The sequence below is a fragment of the Echeneis naucrates genome, chromosome 20 (genome assembly GCF_900963305.1).
Source record: "Echeneis naucrates chromosome 20, fEcheNa1.1, whole genome shotgun sequence".
Classification (NCBI taxonomy): Eukaryota; Metazoa; Chordata; class Actinopteri; order Carangiformes; family Echeneidae; genus Echeneis; species Echeneis naucrates.
Window position 1 is genome coordinate 157890 of NC_042530.1, and position 17168 is coordinate 175057.

General features: G+C 48.9%; 4 protein-coding genes across 17 annotated transcripts in view; 2 read left to right on the forward strand and 2 right to left on the reverse strand.

Moving 5' to 3' along the window:
• Positions 1 to 6: 6 nt before the first annotated feature.
• galnt11 (UDP-N-acetyl-alpha-D-galactosamine:polypeptide N-acetylgalactosaminyltransferase 11 (GalNAc-T11)) lies at positions 7 to 4143 on the reverse strand. 3 transcript variants are annotated; one of them, XM_029528814.1, is made up of 10 exons: positions 3587 to 4143; positions 2638 to 2891; positions 2357 to 2480; positions 2003 to 2169; positions 1796 to 1921; positions 1056 to 1305; positions 858 to 975; positions 537 to 689; positions 243 to 461; positions 7 to 163 (listed from the first exon to the last, which is right to left on the reverse strand). In XM_029528814.1, the coding sequence occupies exons 2-10, from the start codon at positions 2858 to 2860 to the stop codon at positions 14 to 16; spliced, it is 1530 nt and encodes a 509-aa protein (XP_029384674.1). In that variant the 5' UTR covers positions 2861 to 2891; positions 3587 to 4143; the 3' UTR covers positions 7 to 13. The 3 variants fall into 3 exon arrangements, with proteins under 3 accessions (XP_029384674.1, XP_029384675.1, XP_029384673.1); XM_029528815.1 differs by having other exon boundaries at positions 558 to 689; positions 2638 to 2894; XM_029528813.1 differs by having other exon boundaries at positions 2638 to 2894.
• Positions 30 to 11339, forward strand: xrcc2 (X-ray repair complementing defective repair in Chinese hamster cells 2). 8 transcript variants are annotated; one of them, XM_029528818.1, is made up of 10 exons: positions 30 to 2861; positions 3402 to 5766; positions 6200 to 6273; positions 6364 to 6681; positions 8942 to 9174; positions 9265 to 9346; positions 9671 to 9706; positions 9804 to 9953; positions 10249 to 10525; positions 10932 to 11339. In XM_029528818.1, the coding sequence occupies exons 5-10, from the start codon at positions 9130 to 9132 to the stop codon at positions 11242 to 11244; spliced, it is 903 nt and encodes a 300-aa protein (XP_029384678.1). In that variant the 5' UTR covers positions 30 to 2861; positions 3402 to 5766; positions 6200 to 6273; positions 6364 to 6681; positions 8942 to 9129; the 3' UTR covers positions 11245 to 11339. The 8 variants fall into 8 exon arrangements, with proteins under 8 accessions (XP_029384678.1, XP_029384679.1, XP_029384677.1 ...); XM_029528819.1 differs by having other exon boundaries at positions 6537 to 6681; XM_029528817.1 differs by having other exon boundaries at positions 6200 to 6681.
• On the reverse strand, positions 4279 to 8879 carry LOC115060752 (apoptosis regulator Bcl-2-like). Of its 5 annotated transcripts, none has more exons than XR_003842288.1 (5): positions 8453 to 8879; positions 7995 to 8364; positions 7493 to 7842; positions 7220 to 7361; positions 5586 to 5700 (listed from the first exon to the last, which is right to left on the reverse strand). XR_003842288.1 is itself a non-coding variant. In XM_029528826.1 (4 exons), the coding sequence occupies exons 2-4, from the start codon at positions 8179 to 8181 to the stop codon at positions 5572 to 5574; spliced, it is 666 nt and encodes a 221-aa protein (XP_029384686.1). In that variant the 5' UTR covers positions 8182 to 8265; positions 8453 to 8879; the 3' UTR covers positions 4279 to 5571. The 5 variants fall into 5 exon arrangements, 3 of the variants coding, with proteins under 3 accessions (XP_029384686.1, XP_029384684.1, XP_029384685.1); XR_003842289.1 differs by having other exon boundaries at positions 5605 to 5700; positions 7254 to 7361; XM_029528826.1 differs by lacking the exon at positions 7220 to 7361 and having other exon boundaries at positions 4279 to 5700; positions 7995 to 8265.
• A 653-nt stretch (positions 11340 to 11992) lies between the features above and the next one.
• Positions 11993 to 17168, forward strand: part of kmt2ca (lysine (K)-specific methyltransferase 2Ca) — a 36932-nt gene continuing 31756 nt past the window's right edge. Inside the window, exons 1-10 of the mRNA XM_029528812.1 lie at positions 11993 to 12333; positions 13788 to 14012; positions 14659 to 14738; positions 14964 to 15588; positions 15705 to 15884; positions 15981 to 16003; positions 16210 to 16293; positions 16376 to 16485; positions 16566 to 16754; positions 16815 to 16975. Of these exons, the coding sequence (XP_029384672.1) occupies positions 13789 to 14012; positions 14659 to 14738; positions 14964 to 15588; positions 15705 to 15884; positions 15981 to 16003; positions 16210 to 16293; positions 16376 to 16485; positions 16566 to 16754; positions 16815 to 16975 (1676 nt within the window). The 5' untranslated portion in view covers positions 11993 to 12333; position 13788. The remainder of the gene's footprint in view (positions 12334 to 13787; positions 14013 to 14658; positions 14739 to 14963; positions 15589 to 15704; positions 15885 to 15980; positions 16004 to 16209; positions 16294 to 16375; positions 16486 to 16565; positions 16755 to 16814; positions 16976 to 17168) is intronic.

The following is a 17168-nucleotide window of genomic DNA, read 5'->3' on the forward strand; positions in this document are numbered from 1 at the left end:
TCACATGATGAACTCAGGTAAAGGTAAAAAAAATGTGCATGAACTCCTGGTGAATCACCTGTTCCGGGTCACGGGGGTCACATGGTCTCAGGACTACAGCTCCACCCTTCTGACTTGCTCGGCCCTGGGCCATTAGACAACGCCCGGTTGCTAGGTTATGGAGCTGGAAAATGGCGGAGTGTGTTTAATTCACAGATATAATGAGACACTAATCAGAGAATGTGAGCAGCAAGTTCAGGTACCCGTCCTCTCTGCAGGACTTTGGGACGTCTCAAACCCTTGTTGTTAAACAGCGGTGGTTGCTGTTTGTTGCCATTGGCGACAGTCTGCATCTCGGGGTAAACCGTGTCCAGGTACCAACGAAAGGAGTGACACTGCAGCCGTTCCCTCAATGCCACACGCTCGCTGATGTCACCATAGCTACGTTCACGTAGCTCAGGACGCAATGACAGATACTGCTCCTGATTGGCCCACACAGACACAGAAAGTGAGATAGGTGTGTGCGTGCGTGCGTGTGTGCGTGCACACGCGCCTACCTTATACTCATCCATCCATACATGTGCCAGTCGCAGGGAATTGTGGGCCATGGTGTCCTGTCCCCCAGGTGAACCGTAGGGTCGCCTCTTCCTGAAGATATGTCCGACTCTGGCGCACGGGATGATGAGCAGCTGACCGCCGCACATCCAGATCTGACACACACATTGGCTTGATATGAAATAGATGTCATCTGTTTCTGTGATGATATAATGATTAAAGCGCCCACCTGCTCTTCATAGCTGATTAATTGTCTCAGTCTTTGTTATCCTAACAGGTATGAATGATGCCTTCAATGACAGTCAGTAAAACAGTGTTCTCACCCTGAAGGAGATTTCGAGGTTCTCACCACCCCAGATGTCCATGCCAGCATCGTATTGGCCGAGTTCGTTAAAGTACTTCCTGTTCATGGCAAACAGGCCTCCGGCCATGGTGGGGGACCTTTAGGGGGAGAAGGGAGGAGTAGAGATATCAATCACTTTTGGTCAGCTGGTCACCTGACTGGTCAGGCAGCTGGTCACCTGATTGGTCCGGTGCCTCCCCCGGGCCCATTGAGCTCTGAGGTGGGGACGGGGTCCCACTTGAAATGCAGGCCCCAGTTGAAGCCCCCCCTGACAATGGGGGACGGCGAGTAGGCGAGTGTGTCGGCTGAGATGATGTCGATGACGGGGCAGACTACAGTGCGGCTGTCCTTCTGGATGGGTGCCAACAGAGGCTGCAGCCACGCCTGGTTCACCTCACAGTGACTGTCCAGGAAGACCAGCACCTCACCTGGACACACAAGACCAGGGGCGTTTTATTTATAAGCCTGGCGTACGTCACTTTCCACGCATAGGCTATGATCTATAAAAACCAGAGTTGACGGGAGAATGTACGCACCCCCAAGGAACAAGATGAGCGCAATGATCCAAAACATAAATCCAAAACCACCACAGTTTCACAGGCAGAAATAAACTCATCGTGACTCTGACCTGTGGCTTTACGTATGTACGGCATACGTACACTTTTAGTAACGATCCTACGCACAGTTTAATAATGAGGCCCCAGCTCTAAGTTGCCTCTGTCCATCGGCCGGGGGGGGGGCACAGAGTACTGATCAAGGATCAATGAAATAAGGATGGAAGAAACAAGGTTGTCAGTAAGTAAGTAGAGGACATTAGTGACAAAGAGGCTCTGGTTAAATGTTGAATAGTTTTGGATACTTAAATTGCAATTAGGATGTAGGACACAAGGAAGCATAGATTAAGGGTGTAGGATGTACCAGTAGCATGTGCGGCTCCTATCATGCGTCCTCTGATGAGTCCTTCTCTCCTCTGGTTCCTCACCAGTTTAACTCTCCCCTGCAGCTCCTCCTGGACATACCGGTCCAAGTCATCCTTCAGCTCGTCTGAAGGACACACACACCATTAAGTCTTCGTCCTCGCTCCTGGGGTGTCGACCCATCGGGGTCATGTGATGTAAGTGTTACCCAGCTCGCTGTGGTCGTCCACCAGGATGACCTCGTGTAGCAGGTACGGTGGTGTGCGGTCCAACACGCTGTGGACGGTCCTGAGCAGGGCGGAGAACGCCTCGTTGAAGAAACAGATCACTACGCTGGCAGAAGGTAGAGCCTGAGGATACACCTTATCCCGACACCTGCAGGTCATTAGTTATCATTGGCGATTATTATTGATCATTATTTTTATTGACTCACTGATTATTATTAAATACCAACAGAGTGATGAGCTGTGCTGAGCAGCCCTTTAACGCACACACACACACACACACACACTAATGCTAGAACCAGTTGTCAGTCCTGGTCCAGGGCTGAGCAGGTTCTTACTGGGAGTCTCTGGTGTCGGGCAGCTCTCGGTGGTAGCCCAGTCTGGTGGAGATGAGGACATTGAAGGCGTGTCGGTGGTAGCCGGTGTCCCTGACCTCCTGGTCCGCCTGGTTGAAGATCATCCCTGTGGACAGGATCCTGTTACAGTGACTCAGGACCTTCGCTGGTCCAGAGACCAGTTCAGTGTCAAAGTGGATTCTTTACTTGACCAACTAATCAATTCATTGACTAATCAGTGTAGCTCCACATTGCTGTCTTATTCCCAGCAGCGCCTCTCTCACCCATCTCTGGTGACAGCTCTACTCCCTTATTGGCTGGTAGAGGCCGACGCCCCACCCATCGGTTGGCCAGACCCCCGGTGATTGGCTGGCTGCGGTGCTGCATGGGGGTCCTCCCGTGGGATGGATCGGCTCCCAGAGAGAAGTAAAGGAAGAGGAAGACAGACCAGGTTGCCGAGGTGACGAGGCAGCCATAACAGAAGTACCGCAGAGTGACACTGGCCATGGTGGGTGAGCGAGCATCGCCTCACATTACACTGCTGAGAGAGAGGGACACTGTTGATCAGGTGGTCAAACATTTACTGAGAGGTCACATGACTCCTGCCTCAGGTAGAGCAGGTGACCTGGACCAGGCCTTCAGGTGTGTCCTGTAAAGGGAAGGCTCAGCACAACACAACGTCCAACATGTTTGTGTTCAACACAATCAGACATCTTCCTTTTCCCCCTAAACTATTCTGATTCCACACACACAACCACGACAGTCTGGGTCTGACCCGGATCTGGTCGGGTCATGGATCGGATCTGGCGGGATTTTTTCGAACCAAAGAAATCAGTCGAACCAGTCTCCACAATAAAAGCCCAGCCTCAAAAAGAGCAGGTTTTTAAAGGAGATTATTTTTACATGGCGTTTCATGATTACTACAACAACAACAATAATAACGATAACAATTACAAGAATACCATGATAATAGGAACAGACTTACTTATAAATGGAAGTAATTAAAGTTTAAACTGCCTATTTGATTTGTTGTCTCTTTTTATACCAGATCAGAAGAAACAGTTCTGGTTACATTATGACCTCCAACAAACCCAAACCAGAGTCCACGAACCGGGTCCGACCTGCTCTCATGAGGACCAGACCCAGCGAGGCTCAAGAACTGCTGGTTGGAAGCTGTTGTCCGATAATGGAACTGGCTAACGAATACTAGCTAATCCCACAGGTGGACCGTACCTGGACCTTAAAACATCCCGGTTTGGCCCAAACCCGGTCCGGTCCGACACCGGGACTCTCTTCACGGTCGAATCGCTCGGCCGGTTCGCTCAGCGGCTCTCCAGCCGGGGAGACGCAGTCTGGCTGCGGTCAAAGAGCCGTGATTCCCCCGGAGCCGAGGCTCGGTGTTCGGGCAGCAGCTGTTCACCTCCAGGTTAGCAGCACCGACACCGTCCGGGCAGCACCGACAGTCTGCCCACACCACGTGACTTCCGATCAACACTTTCACAATAAGCATGCCGGCTAAAAGGAACGCCTAGACTTTCAAAATAAAGCACTGCCTGAGACCCTGATCTGTTTCTTCTCTTTGTTCTGGTCTGTCCTAAGAGCACCAGGACCAGGACCAGGACCAGGACCAGGACCAGGAGGTTCTTCCTCCATGTATTTATATCACAGGGCTACATGTTCCTGCCCAACAGCTGCTGCCATAGTTCCTTGGTTAGCATTAGCAGGCATTATTAACAGGAATATCATCCTTTCCTGTTATTTGAACTGACTGCTCATATTTACAGACGTACTTCTGTCCGTTCAGCCAGTTTCCATCTTCTGCTGATTTTGTCTGTGTCTGAGCCTGAGTTCTTTAACTTGGACACTAGATGGAGACAGAAAATCCGAGACAAATTGAAGCTGGAGCTGTGACATCACCTCAAGTCTATGGTGGAATGTTATTTATTCGTTTTATTCAAATTCTTTATCTTAAGGAACATGGACGACTTTTATTGTGAAAAAGAAAATGGATGCTTCTGATCCACGTTCTTTGGACAGATGCACTCTGGTTGAGGTAAACTGTGATAAACTCTGTAGGAGATGGCAGCTTCTCCTGAAACTTTTATAGTAATGTTGTGATGAGTATTCAGAGTGTATGTGTGCACCAGAGTCCTGGGAACTCCAGGTTCAGTATCTCAGATGTTCCTGACCCTGCAGGGGTTGCTCTCCGAGTCTGCAGCTACAGCTCCCAGTGTTCCCACCTTCACAGATGTCCCCATCTTTTCCAGCTGCTCTGTCACTCTTGTCTTCTTCTGTTTGTCCATCACAGCTGTAACTCTGACTTCTGTGTCCTCTCCAGTGGTTCGATCCTGGCGTCACGGTTGGTGTCTCTGCGCTGTCACTTCACCTCTTCTATCTGCTGGTGGTTAGTCCATGTTGTTTCTTCCTGCTCCTCTTCATCTTCCTGTTGAGCTCGAGGATCTTTGTTGTTTCAGTCCTGGACAGCAACTCAGAAGCGCACTAGACCTCCAACCTCCTGCTTCATCTATATGCATTTCTAAACGTGTGACAGTGGATACATCTAAATTATACATAACATTATTAGGTTAAATATTAAAACCATTTCCATGATCGACTATTGGGACAAGATATCAGAATGTGGTGACATCACTTCCTGTCATCAGATCAGTGTTTTTCTGCTGTGTCACAGCATCAGTTTCATCCTCTGGTCTCCTGTGAACCCCAACCCTGACCAGATCCTGAATCCTGTTGTCCTGAGTCAGTTTTGTTCAGTGTCCAAGACGTCAGCGACAAGGTAAGTAGCTGTTCCTGGTCAGTTTCCAAGTGATCCAGAAGACTACTGACAGGTTGTTCCAATGCATCCTCTCTGTTGTCCATGACCACCTTAAACCTTTAAGACTCCTAAACTAGATTTTATCAGGACTTCAGTTTTATTGTTGAAACTTCAGTTTTTTCTTCCTCAAACCCACAGTCATTTATTCAAGCTTCACTCTGTGACAGGAAGGTGACTCAGATTTAATATCTAGAATAAACCTGGTTTTTCAGTAACCTGGAATATGTTGATGACCCGACTGTTGGGTAATGAAGATCATGTGACAGTCCTTTATCTCTTCAAAAGGACATTTACTTTGAAAATCTGCCCTCAGTCTGTTGGTTATTTTTGTTGCTTCCTGGTTTATTGTGGGTGTCTGTGGTCTCCATCCTGGTCCAGGAATTGGTTATTTCTGGGTGAACATGACTCCCAGTGTGATCCCAGCTGCTCCCAGTACAATTAGTCCAACCACTGTCCTCAGAGACCAGAAACCGACTGGAGGTCTGGACTCACTGTGCAGCTCCACAAAGGCATCCTGGGAAATCAGAGAGAGGTGGAAAGAGTGAGGGGGCGGTCTCTCAAAAGTTGCCTGATGAAACAGGTGTGTGTGTGTTTCTGTGTCTGTGTGTTAGGATGTCATCATCATAATATCACATTTTCAAACTTCAAACCAGGAGGATTCTCTGTTAAGTCCTGGAGGTTCTGTTTGTCTGGAGTTTTGTATTATGTGTCTCTTGGGATTTGAGGACAAGTGGAGAGATGATGTAAACAGGAATGGTCAGCTGACCTGATTCTGAGGTTGAAGCTCAGTGTCTCTGAACATCGACCTCAGAGACAGAACTGTCTGTCCTTCATGTCTCTGACAGTTTCAAACACCACAGATGAAGAACACACACACATGCGCACAAACATGCCTTGATGGAAAATTTTGTCAGTGGCTTCTAAGAAAATAGCTCATCTCACCACTACCTGTGTTCTTAGAGCTGACATTAACTGAAAACTGTGTTGCGCGTGCGTGTTGAACTGTTCCGCAGAAGCAGCCTGTCAGCTGATCTGAATTTCAGGCCGGAAACTCAACCACAGATATTATTTGAGAAGATACTTCGAGGTAAAACCACACAGACACGCAAAACCATTTAATAGACTGTAGAGAAACTGAAGAGAAAGTAAAAGCTTTTTTTCTTTGTGTGTGTTTGAGGTAACGTCAACTTTTCTGACATGGAGAGTATTTGATCTGGGAGTCCTGACCCGTGTCCTCTGACCTCTGCTTCATTTCAACCATCATGTTACATTTCCACATGGATCTCTGGGACCAGTTCACATGTTCATTCATCCATCCATCTTCTCCTCTTATCTGTTTCTGGGTCACAGGGGGTTCTGGAGCCAATCCCAGCTCACTCTGGGTGGGGTCACCCTGGACAGGTCTCCAGACAGAGACCAACAACCCAATGAACCCAAACAAGATGTCTTTGGAGGCCCCAGGCCGGGAACCCTACCAGGACCTTCTTGTCGTGAGGTAACAGCTAATCACTATGCCGATGCGCTTCCCAGTTCACATTTTGCTAGTTTCAAATATCAAGTTTTCCCAAAGAAGTTAATTTTTTTTCACATCACATATGAAATTTTACCTCAAACCAACAACTGTAAGGTGAAAAAAAGGTGATGGTTAACTCTAATTCATCACTGTTTCCTCTGACTCTTCTCTCACACACACACACACACACACACACACAGTTTCTTTGTAGAGTTTTAGGGATTTTCTGCACTTTGCATATAATTTGCATTCAAACCAAAATACTCTCTGTGTCACATCTGCAGTCTCTCTCGCAGTGAAATAGTTTCACTTTTTTGTGATTTGTTCCACGTAGAAATGTTTATATTATTGATAATGTCCCTGATTAATTATTGGCTGTTCTAATGGTGCTGAATTAAAGCGTACACACCAACACAACGTCCGCTGTTTGATTCCCGTCTATCAGCTGTTTACTGAGAGCCCCCAAACCTGTTTCAAGGACTTCCAAAACCTTGTCAAAGACCTGTCAAGTATCCCTGACCTTGTTCTTTGGGGCTCTGTGGTCGGACACCTACACCTTGTCCTGGAAGTTCTTCAAGGGCTCCAGGATCCTTGCCAAATTCACCTGAACTCGTTTAAGAATCACTCAGTGGACAAACGAGGGAAAAGATTTTGGTTTTGCGCTGAAGGAAGAGGAGAGAAAGATAACAGGTTAGGAAAGAAAGGAGGACACAAGGGCAGAGGATAGAAGAAGGAAATGAGGATCCACCAGCAGCAGCACTTCAGTGAAGACGTGTCGGACATTGTCTCCTACCCATCCCCCGCTGTCTTCTATCCATTCCTGGAGTGGTGGCGAGTCCAGACTCTCCTCCAGCCACGTTGCGATGTCATCAACCTGCCACGCCCTTCCTAACGTGGCCGCCTTGGTGCTCAGAGCCCCGCCGAACTCCATCATGGCCACGATGCGTCCCCAGTTCACCCCATCCCTAAACAACTCCTCCCTGACTGTTGTCAGTTTTTGACGTAGTGCCCCCCTGCCGCTGTCACTGCCCAGCAGCAGCAGCACCGACACCATGGCTGACAGGTTGCCACGGTGATGGAAATCTAAATGGTCACAGGCACTGCGCAGGGCAACTTGCACTTGAGGCGGGGCCAGCTGGGGATCTGAGAAGAGACAGCCAGTGTCCAAGGAGGACTGGTGATGTCATCATCATAGAATACAGAAAACACCTGTTCCTGTCAGGACTATGATGTCATTATGATGGCCCTAATATTCACATGACACACATCGGCAGTTTCTGTGACAGCTCGCTCACCTTGTTGTACGTCAACCGGAGCAACGCTTCGGTGTGACCTCCTCCCAGGCTCAGATCGCCACAAAGATTGGTTGTGCTGTGTGTCTGGTCGGGATGGCGGCGGTGATGGGAAACGCCAGGCCACGCCCCTTTTGAGCAGCCTATGGCGGAGGAAGTCATCCACAATGTCCCGACTGCTGGTGACCATCGCCCCCTCCTGGTTGACTGCGGTTAGAGCCGCCCACCCGCTGCTCCGCCCCGCCTCATCCTCAAAGATCAGCCAATAGGAAGCCTGATGACGTCACAGATCACGGATGATAATACTGACGTCAAACCCACCTTGAATCCAACACAGCGTCATGGAGCCTCAGCCGGAAGTGAAGTTTCAGCTCTGACGAAACAAACCTGACCGGTTAATCCGTCTATGACACGAACATGAGCGACACAACACTCCGTGATATCGATGAGAGCGCGCTCACCAGAAGATCCGGATAAGGTCTGACAAGATGATCAGTGATCGATCGGTAATGGATGGAAGAGAAGAAGAGCCAGAGTTGGAGGCGGGTACGCGTCTTCCGGTCCCCTTGTCTGCACGTGCTGCGACCAACTGAGGATACGCCCACTTTATGACCGGCGGGAATCCCCTCCAACCGTCCGCGTGGTGATGAAGGTGACGACGACGATGATCGGCGAGCACACACAGCAGCGTTGTTGAGTGCAGTAACAACATCAGTGGTTCCACACGGTTATTAACATCTGTGGTCACGTGAACAGAAGAAGTAATGACGTATTTCCTGTCACTAAAACGAACTTGTTTGTCACTAAAGTTTGCATCAAAGAAAAAAATCACTGAGTTGTGTGTTTACTGCCACCTGCTGGACTTAGTGTTCTTCTTCATCATCATCATCATCAGTCTGTTTTCCGTCTGTTTCACTGTATGGTAACGTCCTGTATTTGGATTTTCACAGTAAAAGTGCTTCCTGTCGTGAGGTCGCTGAAACAAATGGCTGCTCGTCTACTGCGCAGGCGCGCCTCTGCGCTGCTGTCAGTGCCGTTACGGTAACAGCAGCAGCAGGAAGTGAGACGAAGATGAAGATCATGAAGAGATGAGTGAAAGCGGAGCTCAGGTCAGCTGGTCAAACGTCACCGTACGGTGATGAGGTCACTGAATATACGGTTAAAGTCTGCTTTATGTTTCAAAGTGAGCCGAAGCAACATCGGAGATTGACTGTGTGGGCGCAGTCTATGTCGTGGTACAGTGTAAACAGTGATGAGTTGTGTGTCTCTGCAGCTGTTTGCCCGCCTGGAAGCTCGTCGCTGTCTGAAGGACATCGAGCCTCGTCTGTTTCCTGAAGATGGAGGACCAGATCATGGTGACTTATCGGGACCATTTCCTGTCAGCCTTGGCCCACATGTCACACAAATATACGCTAACACACATAACACACAAAGACTTGGTGATGTCAACGTGGTCCCGACCTGAACCTGTTCATCTGATGAGGTTCACCTTATGAGGATATTAATATATCTGATAATATATCTCTGGAGAAGAAAGCCTCAGAGATTTTAGATTTCCTTAAGTATCACAGTGACATCATGATGACATCACTGAGCTAGCAAATAAAAACATGAAGACAATCTTTTCATACTGTAGTAAAATATCTTTGGCATTACTGTTGATGTGTTTGTGTGTCCAGGTGAGGTGGTGGAGCTGTACGGGATGGAGGGAACAGGTGAGTTCAGTCTACAGGTAACAGCTCTGCCTTTAACAGAGAGTTTGGCAGACTCTCTAGCAGAGTGTGTGTGTGGTGTCTATTGTGTGTGTTTCAGGTAAGACCGAACTGCTGTACCACCTGCTGTGTCGCTGTGTGTTACCGAATGCTGCTGGAGGCCTTGAGGTGGATGTTGTGTTTGTGGACACGGACTATAGTCTGGACATGTTACGATTGGTCAGCATCCTGGAGAGCAGACTAAACACAGGTACACACACATGCACATGCACACGCCCCTCAGAATGAATCTGGCTTTGTTTGGTCTCAGATTGGCAGTTTATGGCTGAAATGCACATTGGGAGCTATAGTTCTGTCTACATTAAATGCACAGACTCCCTATAGCTTTAGACGAACTGTGCATGTGTATCTAGATGACTGTTTGAACTGAGTGAAATCATCATGATGTTGAGACCTCTGCTGCTCGTGGGGGCCATCTGTCATGACAGTTGGTCAGTGAAGAAAAGAGTATGAAACTGTCTCTCTTTCTGTCCCTGTGTGTCTAGCTCTCCCAACCAGCTCACCCTTGGCCAGTTCAGAGGAGGCGGTGTTGCGTTCATGTCTATCTCGGCTTCTGGTCGTCCACTGCTCCTCCTCTTCCCAGCTGCTCCTCACCCTCCACTTCTTGGAGACCTCCCTATCATCACGGCCCAGCCTGGGGCTCCTCCTCATCGACAGCATCTCTGCATTCTATTGGCTGGACCGCTGTGAGGGTGGGGCCAGCCTCACCAAGCAGGAAGAGAAACTCAGCAAGTGTTCAGAGCTGCTGGATCGACTGCTCAGGTGGATATTCATCAATCAGGCGGGTCAATGGTTCCCTGTTCCTTTAGGGGGGTTCTAGTGGCCTTGAAGGAGGTCATGAAAATCCATTAGAAGGTTCTCATGGTCCACTCAGAGGTTCTAGTAGTGTTACAGGGCCTGAAGGAAGTGGTTGTTGAGGTGGTTCTGTCTTGGTGTTTTGGTGGACTGAAGTTCTAATAGTCTGTTAATTTGTTGAAAGGGAGGCTCTCATCATCTTCGAGAAACTTCTACAAGTTCTTTAGTTGGTACTAATTTGTTGATTCTCCTGGTCATTAAAGAATACTTAGGCTCTTATGTGCGTACGTTGGACAGTCTTGTGGTAAAAGAGGAAGTAACCATGTTCCTGGGGGGTTCTAGTCTAATCTCACCGGTGGCTCCTCCTCCTTAGGGATTACAGAATCACTGTCTTCGCCACCTGTCATGCAATCAGGAGGAGCCTCACCGGACGATCCTCTTCCTCTTGCCCAGAGTCGGACAGGCCGTATCTCTGTCGCCCCTGGCAACGGCTGGTGACCCACCGGCTGCTCTGTTCCCGGCAGGAGGCTGAAAATAACATGGCTCCCACATCAGGGGGGAACAAGGAGCGAAAGAGGCGCCATGTCTTCACTGTCCACTGCACCTCTTCCACTTCCTCCTCAAGGACAAAGGCCTATAGGAGCAGCTCCTTCTATGTGACAGATGGAGGAGTGGAGTTTATCTGAACTTCTCCATTCATCAATGAAGTTTAGTTTTTTGATGTTTATGTTTTTTTCTGTTTTTTGTTAAAGAGTCAATAAAGGTTTGTTGTGATGCAGGATGTGTTATTGATTTATTTTGTTTTATTATTATTGTTATTTCCACCTGACACTGAGGATCCATTTGTGCCTCAAAGCAGATAAAAAGATGCCTGTTGCTTTGGCTGCAGGCTGGACTGAGACTACCACTGACCCAGGCCTCTGCAGGTCTCTGAGGGTCTGGGTCTCAGGAACATCAAAAGGTGTTAGCTCCTGCAGGTCCTGGGGTCAGTGAAGAGGACGCTGAGGTTTTGCAGGTCACTGGGATCTGTAGGTTATTTCTAAGGTTTTGGAGATCCATTATGGAGGTGTGATGATCACTAAGGCTCCACAGCATGATAGTGATTCACGTGATCAGGGCTTAAATCAGTTCTGTCATGGTGTTTAAATTAATACAAACAATAATATGAGGCTTAAAGACGGTAGTTAATAAAATCATGTGGTGCCTGTTCGGGGCACGTGCAGCAGCAGTCCGGTTCCGGATGGATCCAGCCCGGGACTTCAGATCTGATGACAGGGACCGCTTCACCAGAGCAGGCCTCCGATAGATCCTTCCGCGGGGTCAGACGCACTTTTTACACAACACAAACAAATTATCGGAGGGGGCCTCCGACAGCTGTTAAGTTCTGCCATGTGAACTGTCACTGCGGGTGAACGTCACTTCCATCCGACTGTAAAAGATCCGCTCTTTCCGGGAAACGCGTCTGCTCCGGAACGGGAGTCATATTTTCTGGGACCTATTTCTCCTGCTGGCGCTGACAGGCGGTGCTTCGGTCGCTCCCAAACATGGCCTCCATGACGGAGCGACCGCTTCAACTTTAATTTTTCGCCAATTTTCAGCTGAAAATCGTTTTTTTTTTCCTTTCATGATCAACGGGAATGTTTCGTCGGACAATCGTATCATGCCTGATTTGTGAAACAGATGTTTTCTGTCGGAGACGTTCGCTGTTGGCCTTGAACAGATCGGTTTAAGTTGGCTGGAAAGCTGGAGAGGAAAAAGAGAATTGCATCAAATCAGTAAGAAGGTTTTTTTCTCTTCTCTTTCGACACCTGTGCAGGTTTGCTCCTCAGTTTTTCGGCAGGGGCTTGCGGTCGCTTGACGCCGGTGTTTGGGGTCTAAACTGCGGCTGAATTAGAGCCAGTGGAGCCGGGATGCGGTCGTTTCTGGTGCGCGCTAACGGCTAAAGCTAATGCTAAAGCTAACAGAGAGGTGATCAGTCAACTGGGCGGTCTGAGGAAGCTAACTGCTAACGGCTAACGGCTATGTTTCTGTTGCTCGGTTCCACGCGCTCAACTAACAGTTTATTTCGGATGTGTGTGACGTCATGGTGTCGTGATTCCGCTCCAGGTGAAGGTTGAAAGAGTCGAGTTAATTATCGTTAGTACAGCGGAACCTGAACTCCACCAGGTTTCAGTCCGAGCCCTGGTCCATGGAGAACTTACCTGTTCAAGAAGTACTTATCTGTTCAAGAAAACGCCCGTGCCATGTTAGTGATTACTTCCATTATCGATTAGCCGATTGGTTACTGATCAGTTCGGACAGAAAGCGTGCCTGTTCCTCTGTGATCGGCTGTTGAGCTGAGACGGTTTAAAAACGCGGTAATAATCAAGATGGATCCACTGACGGGATGAATGTGCGTCTTTTCCGATCATCAGCTCATTGATTAATAGCAGCAGCTGTTTGAAGTTGAGCCGTAAAAAGATTTGTGCACTGATAACGTCCTGGTCCTCTTTTGGACAAGGTCTCAGGTGTTTCCAAGGTGGGAGAGAGAGACAACTGTGGTGACGGAAGACAGTCATAGTGATGATGTCATGCTGCAGTGAAGGTGACATAAACCTGGAGAGCTGGATCTGATTATAGTTTGTCTGAGAGTCTGAGCAGACATCACCTTCAGCAAGTCACAGGTTTCCAGGTTTTAGGGTCTGTGCTGAAAAATGATAACACGGGCCAACACAGTGTTCCCAGAAAGTTCCTGACCATGTCCCAGTGGTCAGGGTTATAAGACCATCCACTTCCCTGAGGAGGACCCACAGCCACAGCAGTGTGGTCTGAACCTCGTCCTCAGTGGAGAATTAATTATTCTGGTATGTTTTGGGACCTGCTGTGTTTGTGTGCTGTGTCAAAACAATGGATGTGTTTGTATTGTCAAGTGTCCTGCAACAAGTAAGAGATGAGGATTTGAGCTCAGGAGCAGTGAGAAGATCCTGGATTCGCTGGACCTTTTCCTGTCTTCATGTTGTTCCATACCATCATTAATAGAACTACGAGGAGTCGATGTATTGATCAGTTTATGGACAGGAAACGGATCAGCCGTCAATTAGATAATTGATCCTCTGTCATTGATCACACTTCCCTAACCCTAACACTGGCTTGCAGAAGAGTGAGGGTCTTGTCTGTCTGCTGGTCTACGGCCTTTCTTCCTATTATGAGGCTTAACCTGCTCCTTAATTTTTTTCCTTTTTCCCTGCAGAATGCCATCTGAGGCTCAATCTCAGGAGCCTCGGGACAGAGGACCCCCCCCTCCCATCACTCGGGCCGGACGCAGTGCTCAGTTGGCTAAAGCTGCAGCGACAAGTTCCGCCCTTGAGAGAGAGAGGCGGCCTCGTGGGCGACCACGGAAAGATGGAAGCAGTGGCCGCTCTGCACTTCCTGCCCCTCCTCCTTCTCCTCCACCACCCCCCAAACCAAGGAAGAAGTGAGTGACACTGATGGGGCAGAGCATGTCTGTGATCACAGGATCCTACAAGGGCTCATTCTGTGGAACCAGAAACGTGGTCTGTGGTTTGATGTGTAAAAACTGACCTGAATCCTATGAGACCTGTTTACTGGCTCAGTATCATCAGATTGAAGGACGTGTGTTAGTGGTGGTGTGCAAGATGTTGTAAAGGAAGTGGTTCAGTTGCATGCTGGGTAATGAGTAGCACAGAGGAGGAGTTCAACAGGAGGTGTATACCAGACTAGATCTGCTCCTGATTTTACCTTCTGCTGGAGACACACAAGTGTATTCTGATTTTTGGAAATCTTTGACATAATTATTCTTATAATCAATTAATCCATTTGAATCTGTAGTCAAAACTCCTGGTAATAGGATCAATAAGGTAATAGATCCCAGAAGATCTTAAAGATGATTAACTGAACGGGTTTGTTGGTCCAGATCTGGCTCCCTGGTGTTCTGGGTTCATCTGAACCAAACTGAGGGAAATTATTCACTTTGTTCACAGGGGGGCTTATTCAGAGGGATGTTGCTCACTGAATGGACAGATTTAGTGAGATTTAGTCACCCTGTATCACCAGAACCCTGACGTGTGTGTGTGTGTGTGTGTGCGTGTGCGCGCGCGCAGGGGGCGGAGTCGAGGCCGAGCCCAGATAGAGGATGAAGAGAGCATGGGCGCCACAGAGAAGAACCCCCCCCATCAGACAGGTGTGTATGAGGATGGTGTCCCACTTGTGATTCCAGTTGTCAGAACATTATTTAACTGTTTTCAGTGCAAAAAGAAACGGCAGATGAACTGTCAAACTAATCTTTCAGCTGAAAACATCAGCAATCGTCAAATAATGAGTTTCCCTTTGACCCAGAGTGTTTGTCATTGGCTCTTTGGTCCAGGTTCATGTTAATGAACCTTGATGGTTTTGTTTTGGTCTACAGAGGTTAAGGAGAGGACAACAGGACGCCGTCGATCCACCTCCAGGAGGAAGTCTAACACAAACCCAGAACCTGGTCCTGAACCCAGCCAAGACAGGCTCAATCAAGCACCTGAGCATCACCCTGACCCCAACCCAGATCCCCTTCACCTTGGCCCTACAATCTCAAAGGCCAGCCCGGAACCAGCTCCCAGTACTGAGGAAGGGAGCTCAACCAGTCCTGCTCATGTTGTAATGTTCCTGGCCTCCAACCCTGGACCAGCTTCCAGTCCTGGGGAACAATCCCAAATCAGCCCCCATCCTGCCTCCCCCTCTCCTTCCACAGACTGTAACCTGGTTCACAGCCTCACCCCCAGACCAGCTCCTGGTCCTGTTGAGGAGGACTGGTACAGTCCAATCCACAGGCCTCCCCCCATGGAGGTGGATTGCAGTCCTGGCACAGTTCCTATGGAGACAGAGGGGGCCAGTCCAATGGGGAAGAGTCCAGATCTGAGTCCTTGCTCCAGCCCTCCAGTGTCCCCCTGCCTGCGCCTGGAGGATGAGGATTCACTGTCCCCTCTGTTTCAGCGGTCTCTGTCAGAGGAGTCAGGGGGCTCGCCCACCCCAAGCCTGGGACACACCCAAAAACGGTGTGTGTGCGTCACCTGCTTTTACATTCCCTATCAGACTGGACCTGAACCAAACACCAGTTATCACAGTCCTCAACTCTCTCTCCTTGTATCTGTTGTTAACTCTCACCCCTTAGTCTGAAACAGTGTGCCTTCTGTTACCGCGGTGACGAGCCTCTTCTCGGCCAGGGCCGCCTGGTGGTCTTCGGGCCGACGCCTGGCTACATCCCCCTCCATATTCTGAACCGCCGCGCCTCCTCTGATCGAGACAATGACTGCCACGACCACTGCTATCGTAGTGATCAGGCACCACCCTCGTGAGTGATATCACTTCCTCAAACTGCCATCATAATTATTTCCAGGAGAAGAGCTGCAAATGTCAGCAAGTAATCTGTGTGTGTTTGTGCATGTAGGTGCAGCAGTCCAGATCAGTGTGGTGAGTACTTTTCAGTCATATGAAATGGTGGGAGTTTGATCTGGCTCTTGGTCTCAGGATCAGGTCTTGGGTCCAGTCTGTGCAGGTCAGCCCAAATTCTGGTTTGAAATCAGGCCTGAGTGGACTGAACCAGGACACTGTGTCATGAAGGTCATGCTGGGTGTTATTAATGGCTGATATCAGCTTATTGATATGTGTGGTTTCAGATTCTTCCTCAGAGTTTGTGGAGCAGCTTGGACCCATTGGCCTTCCTCATGACATCAATGTCCAGTCACTGTTCGACCCCACAGGTTCGCTTCCTCTCTGCTGCTGCTCTCTCTGAATGTTTTGCACTGTCATGCTGACTGTGTGTGCGTGTGTGTGCACGTCCAGGTCAGTGCTGTGCTCATCTGCAGTGTGCGGCCTGGTCAGAGGGGGTGTGTCGAGGTGAGGGCCAATCGCTGCTCTATGTGGACAAAGCCATTGATTCAGGAAGCACACAGGTCTGTTCCTACAGCGCGTCATCAATAACCACACACTCATATGCCGATACTAAGCCCCGCCCCCTTTGCTACCGCTACAGGTGTGTGCATTCTGCCGTAGACTTGGGGCATCGCTGCGTTGCCAGGAGACGGACTGTGGACGGAGCTATCACTTCCCCTGTGCTGCTGCTGCCGGAGCTCATCAGGACTGGAAACACAGACACACACTGTGTACAAGACACACACATGCGGGTATACACACCAACACACACACACACTCTTCTTCTGTGGTGTAATGTGAGCGCTTGTAGGCCGAATTAAAACCTGCTTCTCTCTCAGTCTCTTCACAGTGTTTGTTGTGCTCCAGTGCTTGTGATGTCAGTGGTCTGTTGATGTGCTGTTGCTGCGGAAACTGTTACCATGGCAGTTGCCTAGACCCCCCTCTGGCCCCCTCTGCCCTGTGCCGGGCTGGCTGGCAGTGTCCTGAGTGTCGAGTGTGTCAGAGCTGCAGGTAACAGATGTTTTATTGTCATAACCATCATTGAGTCAGTTCCTTGTTCCTCAGCAGATCAGATAAAGATATCAGCTCTAGAACAACCCAAACACATGAGAGGAACTTTTTATGTTCAACTTTTCTTTGGTTATTCTGCTTTACACAGTTTTTATCAGGAAAATAAAGAAACATTCAATTTTTTTTTTCAACT

Bases quoted from the DNA above. Each gene is read 5' to 3' on its own strand.
- LOC115060752 (XM_029528826.1), bottom strand. From the start codon at position 8,181: ATGGTCACCAGCAGTCGGGACATTGTGGATGACTTCCTCCGCCATAGG. The intron at 7,843-7,994 runs GTGAGCGAGCTG...GTCTCTTCTCAG, and splicing joins TCCGGTTGACGTACAACAAG to ATCCCCAGCTGGCCCCGCCT. The intron at 5,701-7,492 runs GTAGGAGACAAT...CTGATTTCCCAG, and splicing joins TAGAAGACAGCGGGGGATGG to GATGCCTTTGTGGAGCTGCA.
- galnt11 (XM_029528814.1), bottom strand. From the start codon at position 2,860: ATGGCCAGTGTCACTCTGCGGTACTTCTGTTATGGCTGCCTCGTCACC. The intron at 1,922-2,002 runs GTAACACTTACA...TGTGTCCTTCAG, and splicing joins GGACGACCACAGCGAGCTGG to ACGAGCTGAAGGATGACTTG. The intron at 976-1,055 runs GTGACCAGCTGC...CTCCCCCTAAAG, and splicing joins GGAGGCACCGGACCAATCAG to GTCCCCCACCATGGCCGGAG.
- xrcc2 (XM_029528816.1), top strand. From the start codon at position 9,130: ATGAGGTCACTGAATATACGGTTAAAGTCTGCTTTATGTTTCAAA. The intron at 9,175-9,264 runs GTGAGCCGAAGC...GTGTCTCTGCAG, and splicing joins AGTCTGCTTTATGTTTCAAA to CTGTTTGCCCGCCTGGAAGC. The intron at 9,707-9,803 runs GTGAGTTCAGTC...TGTGTGTTTCAG, and splicing joins GTACGGGATGGAGGGAACAG to GTAAGACCGAACTGCTGTAC.